The sequence below is a fragment of the Phyllobates terribilis genome, unplaced genomic scaffold (genome assembly GCF_046119375.1).
Source record: "Phyllobates terribilis strain yellow unplaced genomic scaffold, ASM4611937v1 Scaffold_764__1_contigs__length_703092, whole genome shotgun sequence".
Lineage (NCBI taxonomy): Eukaryota > Metazoa > Chordata > Amphibia > Anura > Dendrobatidae > Phyllobates > Phyllobates terribilis.
Window position 1 is genome coordinate 661,626 of NW_027363524.1, and position 8,747 is coordinate 670,372.

General features: G+C 38.6%; 1 protein-coding gene across 1 annotated transcript; it reads right to left on the reverse strand.

Moving 5' to 3' along the window:
* Positions 1–4,436: 4,436 nt before the first annotated feature.
* Positions 4,437–8,134, reverse strand: LOC141239069 (uncharacterized). Its single transcript, XM_073668505.1, has 2 exons — positions 7,391–8,134; positions 4,437–5,085 (listed from the first exon to the last, which is right to left on the reverse strand). Exons 1-2 carry the CDS (start codon positions 8,120–8,122, stop codon positions 5,083–5,085), a joined length of 735 nt encoding a protein of 244 aa, XP_073524606.1. The 5' UTR covers positions 8,123–8,134; the 3' UTR covers positions 4,437–5,082.
* Positions 8,135–8,747: the final 613 nt, after the last annotated feature.

Here is an 8,747-nt window from a genome sequence, read left to right on the forward strand (position 1 = left end):
TGAGGGGTATAGTTTACAAAATGGGGGTCACTTCTAGGAGTTTTCTGCTGTTTGGGTACCCTAGGGGCCATGGAAATGCAACATGATGCCCACAATCTATTTCAGTCAAATTTGTGTTCCAAAATTCAAATGGTGCTCCTTCCCTTCCGGGCCTGGCCCTTTCTCCAAACAGAGGTTTCTGACCACATGGGGTATCAGTGTGCTCAGAAGAAACTAGGTAAGAAATTGTGGAGTCCATTTTCTCGTACTATTCCTTTTAAAGAAAAAAAATTGTGGCTAAAGCAACATATGGGAAATGGTATTTGTACAGTATGACTAACAACTTTGAGCATATAAACATTGAAAGTTCATCAAAATTATGATATTTTCACAAATAAACCCAAAACCTATCGATCTAAATTTACAACAAGCAAAGTAAAATGTGTCACGAAAAAAACAAATCTCAGGATCACTGGGATACGTTGAAGTTATTACCACATGAAGTGACACTGGTCAGATTTCAATTCTATGGCCTGGTCAATAATGTTACAATTGGCTCGGCAACTTAGGGATTAAATTTCCCTCCTCCAGACTCGTTAACAGAACCAACATTTTTTTGGATGAGGGATGAAGAGTGTTGCATTCATTTGTATTTGCGTCTTTATGACTCAAATACAAATGAATCTCTGAACGCGCCGACACTTCCTGGGTGTCACGGGTGTGTCAGAGGTGACAGACAGTTGCCCTGAAGTTAGTTGCAGGAGATCTCTACATTTGGCATTACAGACATCTTCTTGAGACTATCTAAACAGGTTCCAGATGGTATCCGAACGGAGGAAATTAACCTCCACCGCCAAACTCAATCAATATAGTAACAACTAGTGTGGGATATATAAATCCAAACCACCACAAAGAGTAACTAAGGTTTAAAATATATTATATTTATTGGTATTCTTTAAAATTAAAGATATAAAAAAACAGTGGATAATTCTTACCACAGATGTAGGGTGTTAAACCATTAATCATTACAAGAGATGTATATACATGCTACTACTTGGCAATATATTTGGGAGGTAAATGATACTGAATTGGGCCCTAATATGCATAGAGAGATATATATTTAACAGGTGAACAGATCAATCCACATCAAAAGATATACACATGCATAATAAATAAGAGCCCAGATTACCTTAAGCCAATGTTTGTATGAATGAAAGCATGGTAAACACCCACCGCTCCGACGATCGTTTCAACACCTTTTTCAAGGAGCGCTGCATATGGTGTGTGCATGTGTTCATTTATATAGGAGTGATGAGATTGAGTTAATCCCCCACAGCTGTGTGAAAGGAACTGCAGAGCCATGTGGCGCGCATGCCTGATGACTGCTTCCTATCAGGCAACTTCCTTCCACGGACGGTGACCAGCAAGCACTCGGTTGCTATGCAACGTGCGTGCCAGTGGTCACATGATCCGTGTGGGGAAGTGCCGGAAGTCAAAGACTTCCTGCATGCGCGACCTGTCTGCTAAAGCATCGGTAAGTATTATAACAACATTGGGGTGAATGAGTGAAGAGACTGAATGAATATTATCGCTGGAGAGTAAGATAAATATGTATATGAGAAAATGAGAGTATTTTATATATAACAGTACCAATGCGTGATATATATAAGTGTACGGGTGCACATGTATATTATACCACTAGGGACTGAGATGTATATGAGAAGGAAAAATTTATATATAACAATGACTGCTGCATACAATATGTATGAGTGTACAAATGCATGTATATACTATATGTGCGTATATATAAATCCAAGATTGTTATATCACACAGGCCATCAAGACCCAAAACAAATACCATATATAATTATCCTATGCGCCAAGCATAGCCTAAATAAACGGGTTAATTTACAAATATTAATAAACATTCTTAAAGATATATTCTTTGGACACACATAGAGTACATACCTCAACCTCACACAATTAATCTGCAACATGCCCTAACTATTGTATCTCAAACCTACAATTTACATGCAAAGTAAATTTAAAAAAAATAAAAAAAATATATATATACAGTACAGACCAAAAGTTTGGACACACCTTTCATTTAAAGATTTTTCTGTATTTTCTTGACTATGGAAATTGTACATTCACATTGAAGGCATCAAAACTATGAATTAACACATGTGGAATTATATACTTAACAAAAAAGTGTGAAGCAACTGAAAATATGTCTTATATTCTAGGTTCTTCAAAGTAGCCACCTTTTGCTTTGATGACTGCTTTGCACACTCTTGGCATTCTCTTGATGAGCTTCAAGAGGTAGTCACCGGAAATGGTCTTCCAACAATCTTGAAGGAGTTCCCAGAGATGCTTAGCAATTGTTGGCCCTTTTGTCTTCACTCTGCGGTCCAGCTCACCCCAAACCATCTCGATTGGGTTCAGGTCTGGTGACTGTGGAGGCCAGGTCATCTGGCGTAGCACCCCATCACTCTTCCTCTTGGTCAAATAGACCTTACACAGCCTGGAGGTATGTTTGGGGTCATTGTCCTGTTGAAAAATAAATGATGGTCCAACTAAACGCAAACCGGATGGAATAGCATGCCGCTGCAAGATGCTGTGGTAGCCATGCTGATTCAGTATGCCTTCAATTTTGAATAAATCCCCAACAGTGTCACCAGCAAAGCACCCCCACACCATCACACCTCCTCCTCCATGCTTCACAGTGGGAACCAGGCATGTAGAGTCCATCCGTTGCCGCACATCCCCCCAGCATTCCAGGACACGCTGCCTTTACCGTTCCTTATATGGCACAAGGTAAATAACATACTACGGAGCCGCTGCTCATGATTAAATAGTAATGCTACCTACTTAGCGCTACCAACTTAGTAAGATTTGTGCATCACTGTCATGTACCCTGGTGTTATCAGCATTATGCTACCTGTTTAGCGCCATCTATTCATTTGTGCATTCATGCGTCTCTGCTATATGCTCTGTTGTCTTACATTCTGTCATGTTATTATGTGTTCACATACTGAGATTGCTATCTTAATTGTTGTACTTCATACTTTGTATTCTGACATGAAGATTATTATCAGTGAAGACACAGATTGATATTATTTATGTTTGCCTTTACTTTAACTATTTATTGATTGGCAGCTCATACGTACACCTGGTTTACCTTTAATGCTGGTCCAGGGATGTTTGTCTCCTTGCAGGGTTTGACCCTGTTTCTATAGTTGTCCTACCACCTCTTTTCCTTCTCTTTGATATATTGTTATGTAACTTTTATATTTTCTAATAAAATTTGATATATTTTGGATTTAAATCCCTTTCATGTCATTTTGGGGTCTACTAATATGTGGATTGAGATATAACTTATAGGGGAGACGCGTCCCCTTTTATTTAAAGTTTCTCTCCCCCACTATAGGCTATTAATCAGTTTTTCTAGTTTTCTAGGGATTATTGACCATATATTACATGGTTAATTTGTAGGTCTTTTTTTTTTTTCCATCCGTTCACCTTTTCTGCGTTGCACAAAGACACGGTGGTTGGAACCAAAGATCTCAAATTTGGACTCATCAGACCAAAGCACAGATTTCCACTGGTCTAATGTCCATTTCTTGTGTTCTTTAGCCCAAACAAGTCTCTTCTGCGTGTTGCCTGTCCTTAGCAGTGGTTTCCTAGCAGCTATTTTACCATGAAGGCCTGCTGCACAAAGTCTCCTCTTAACAGTTGTTGAAGAGATGTGTCTGCTGCTAGAACTCTGTGTGGCATTGACCTGGTCTCTAATCTGAGCTGCTGTTAACCTGCGATTTCTGAGGCTGGTGACTCGGATAATCTTATCCTCAGAAGCCAAGGTGACTCTTGGTCTTCCTTTCCTGGGGCGGTCCTCATGTGAGCCAGTTTCTTTGTAGCGATTGATGGTTTTTGCAACTGCACTTGGGGACACTTTCAAAGTTTTCCCAATTTTTCGGACTGACTGACCTTAATTTTTTAAAGTAATGATGTCCACTCGTTTTTCTTTACTTAACTGCTTTTTTCTTGTCATAATACAAATTTTAACAGCCTATTCAGTAGGACTATCAGCTGTGTATCCACCAGAGTTCTGCACAACACAACTGATGGTCCCAACCACATTTATAAGGCAAGAGATCTCACTTATTAAACCTGACAGGGCACACCTGTGAAGTGAAAAACATTTCCGGTGACTACGTCTTGAAGCTCATCAAGAGAATGCCAAGAGTGTGCAAAGCAGTCATCAAAGCAAAAGGTGGCCACTTTGAAGAACCTAGAATATAAGACTTATTTTCCGTTATTTCACACTTTTTTGTTAAGTATATAATTCCACATGTGTTAATTCATAGTTTTGATGCCTTCAATGTGAATGTACAATTTTCATAGTCATGAAAATACAGAAAAATCTTTAAATGAGAAGGTGTGTCCAAACTTTTGGTCTGTACTGTATAAAAAAAAAATTAAAATTATCCATTGAATGTGCCAAAACCTATTAGACCCATTATGTGAATATGGATTAACAATAAAAATTGTGTGTGTTGGGAGTGCGAAGTGTAAAACAGTTACAAAAGGAAAGTGCATAGAACAAATACAAGAATGTAAATGAAATTAGTGTGTGTGAATAACATTAATAAGCATACACTACTGCTAAGTCAAAAAATTGTGCAGTTATGCATATAAGCTTGTTAAGTTACTTGTGTAAGTGAATAGTGTATGTGAAAATCATAAATAATGATGCGTTATGCATTGTAAATATATTATAAGTTAATTAAGTGAACAATTAGCAATATAAAAACCCTGATGATAATGACATGGAAAGAAAAAAAACAAAAAACAAAAAAACCCTAATAAATATTGACATATGGGAAATTGGATATTGCAGAAAATAACAAACATACAATTGTATATGATAAATAATAATCCACAAAAAATAGTATCATGATTCTCTCCGTTTCTCTTTTCCTCTCTTTTATTCTTCATTCCATTCATCTCAGGTGCGGGCTCTTGCAGCAAATATTTCAGACAACTATACCGATGGAGACCATGTCATCACAGCAGAAACAGCACAGGGTGAGTATAACAACGTCACTGGATAGAAGAATAAATAATTAAAACCAATTAAAATCAAAGAAAGTAAAAAGTACACTGTGAATCTATAAGAAAGAGGCAAACCCAGAACTCCTCTAGCCCCCAAAGATACCTTGTCAATGGCTTTCACCCGCAAGAATGATGGATCAGAATTATGGAAGCATTTAAAATGTCTAGGGAGGGTCTTCAAATAATCATTGCTCTCAGCGTCCTTTGCTTTTTCAATGTCACGTATGTGTTCCCTTACCCGGATTCTAAATTCGCGAGTAGTCATACCCACATAAATCTTGTGGCATGGATATTCAGCCACATAGATTACTCCTTTTGTCGAGCACGTTAAAAACTGTCTGATGGTGAATTTTCGAGTCTTAGAGGAATTAAAAAATTCCTTGGACCTTTCAGTATTGAGACAGGCTTTACATTGCCCACAAGGACAGAATCCTTGGATTTGTTCACTAAAGAGTGATACATTTTTTCTTGCTGGCTTGTACTCACTACGTACCAACAAATCCCTCAAGTTTCTTGACCTTTTGGCAATGATACATGGCCTGTCAGATATAATTTTGTTCAATACTGGGTCCGTTTGCAGAACGTGCCAATGTTTCTGGATAATGTTGGAAAAGTTTTTCCATTGATCATTATAAGGAGTAATCAATCTGACTTGGTCCGAGCGAATTTTCAAAGGTTTGGTAGAATAAAGAAGCTGGTTACGGTTGCTGTCTTTCGCCCGTCGATATCCCCGACGGATTTGCCTATGGCCGTACCCACGTTCTCTGAATCTTGTGTAGAGATCAGAGGCTTGTTGCTCAAAAGTCTCGTCTGATGAGCAGATTCTTCTTGCCCTCAAAAATTGTCCCACAGGGATACCACGAATGGTGGAGGGCAAATGTGAAGAATCCGCCCTAAGAATTGAGTTGGTGGCAGTAGGTTTGCAAAATATGTTTGTTTGTACCACGCCTTCAGGGGACACTGTGATGTCAATATCCAAAAAACTGACCCTATGCCTGTAGGCATATGTCAATTTAATATTAAGATCATTATTGTTAAGTTGACACATCAATTTTTGTAGGTCATCAGAGCTGCCATCCCATACGAACAGTACATCATCGATATACCTAATCCAGCTGAGGATGTTTTCACAGCCAGGTATGGGAGAGCTCTGAAAAATCTCACGCTCCCAGGCTCTAAGGAACAAATTAGCATATGAGGGGGCACAAGCCGCCCCCATTTCTGTCCCTTGTGCCTGTAGGAAGATTTCATCCCTAAACATAAAGATGTTATGTGTAAGGATGAACTCAAGTAGTACCATGATCAGGTCACTTAATTCAGTGTCCAGATTGCTATTATACAGGAACCAAGATGCAGTCTTGAGACCGTGTGTATGCATGATGGAGGTATATAGTGCCTCTACATCAGCTGTTACAAGTAACATTTGATCTTCTAAATGAAGTTGGTCTAATCGTCTCAAAGCTGCAGTTGTGTCCTGTATATACGAAGGAAGCGTGGCTACAATAGGTTTAAGATAAAAATCAATTACCCGACAAACCATTTCGCAAAGACTCCCATTGCCCGAGACAATTGGTCTGCCAGGCGGGTCATGAATGTCCTTATGTATCTTAGGGATGAGATATAAAGTAGGCATCCGAGGTTTTAATTTTTGTATATAATCAAAGAATTTTTTTGTAACAATGCCATTTTCATATGCTTGCTCCAAAATTTTAATCAATTCCAATTGAAACCTGTCAGATGGGTTATGGGAGAGTTTCTTGTAGCAATGGTGATCAGATAGCAATTTGTAGGCCTGTTTCTCATAAAGAAGGTTGGGCCAAATGACCAGATTTCCACTTTTGTCCGCGGCTTTCAACACACAATCATCCCATTTTCCAATTTCTTGGATAACCTCCCTCAATTGCCTGCTGTCATGATATCGAGGACCCCCAAATTTCAATTTTTCGATATCATGGGTTACCAATTTGACAAAAGTGTCCACCGCTGAACATGTATTGAGGTTGGGAAATTTACTGGACTTGTTCATGAGAGAAACAGGGAAATTGTTCGTTGGTTCAGCTTCCTGATCAGCCAGTGACTCAAGAATTGCCACAGCCGCTCTCTCCTCTTCAGTATCAAATATAAATCCCAGATTAGATTTTTCATAAAATCTTTTTAAAATGAGTTTTCGTGCAAACAAATGCACATCTTTTACCGCAGTGAAAATATCAAGAGACTGAGGAGGAGAGAACGTAAGACCCATTTCTAACACGTGTTCCTGCTGAGGTGTGAGTATATGAGTGGATAAATTGATTACCTTTGGTTGATTGCAACGCTTTTGATTGTGGTTTGGTCCATCATAATCTCGAAACGTATTTTTACCACCAAATCTTGTACGAGAGGGTCGGCCATTCTGTGTTTCATGCTCAAGCCCTGAGACGGTGCTACTGGCTACGGATGAGATGGATGACGTGGAGGAATTTCTCAGCAAAATATTCTTATCATCAGCTTTCCTATATTGCCAGCGAAAAACTCTTTTATTTTCGTAATCACTAATATCCCGCTGGTATTTTTTAGATTTAGATTTGCTGATATTTTCCTCCCATTTTTCCATCTTCTTGTCCATATCAGCAAGGAATTCTTCCAGCATTTCAGCTGGAATATCTTTCAGCATTTGTTTATGTACTTGGTCCAGCTCATGATCAATCTCTCCCAGGACATTAAGATTTCTCTCATTAATAATTTCAATGAAAGTCAGTGAACAGGACGAAGCGGCTGCCTCCCATTTTTTGTTTAGCTCTGCATCCTCCAAACCAAATGTGGGAAACAGTTGAATGCGTAGCCCCCTTGGAACAATTTTTTGTTTATGATAATTGTCCAAGGAGGCTTTGGTCCACCAAATTCTTGTTTTTTTCTGGAGCAGATTTTTATATTTTTTAAAAAGTTCTTTGTGATCAACATGTGTACTATTAAAAATACCTGCGGTACCGGGTTTAAACAATTCAGATGCTTTATCTTGCCAGGACAACATCCTGGCTTTTAGGTACATGTTCCGGAACTATATCTGTTGCAAAACAGAACATCAATATTAACAATCTAAACAGGTACCGGATAGTATCCGAACGGAGGAAATTAACCTCCACCACCAAACTCAATCAATATAGTAACAACTAGTGTGGGATATATAAATCCAAACCACCACAAAGAGTAACTAAGGTTTAAAATATATTATATTTATTGGTATTCTTTAAAATTAAAGATATAAAAAAACAGTGGATAACCCATACCACAGATGTAGGGTGTTAAACCATGAATCATTACAAGAGATGTATATACATGCTACTACTTGGCAATATATTTGGGAGGTAAATGATACTGAATTGGGCCCTAATATGCATAGAGAGATATATATTTAACAGGTGAACAGATCAATCCACATCAAAAGATATACACATGCATAATAAATAAGAGCCCAGATTACCTTAAGCCAATGTTTGTATGAATGAAAGCATGGTAAACACCCACCGCTCCGACGATCGTTTCAACACCTTTTTCAAGGAGCGCTGCATATGGTGTGTGCATGTGTTCATTTATATAGGAGCGATGAGAATGAGTTAATCCCCCACAGCTGTGTGAAAGGAACTGCAGAGCCATGTGGCGCGCATGCCTGATGA

Excerpts from the sequence above, each read along its gene's own strand:
- LOC141239069 (XM_073668505.1), bottom strand. The coding sequence starts at position 8,122 with ATGTACCTAAAAGCCAGGATGTTGTCCTGGCAAGATAAAGCATCTGAA.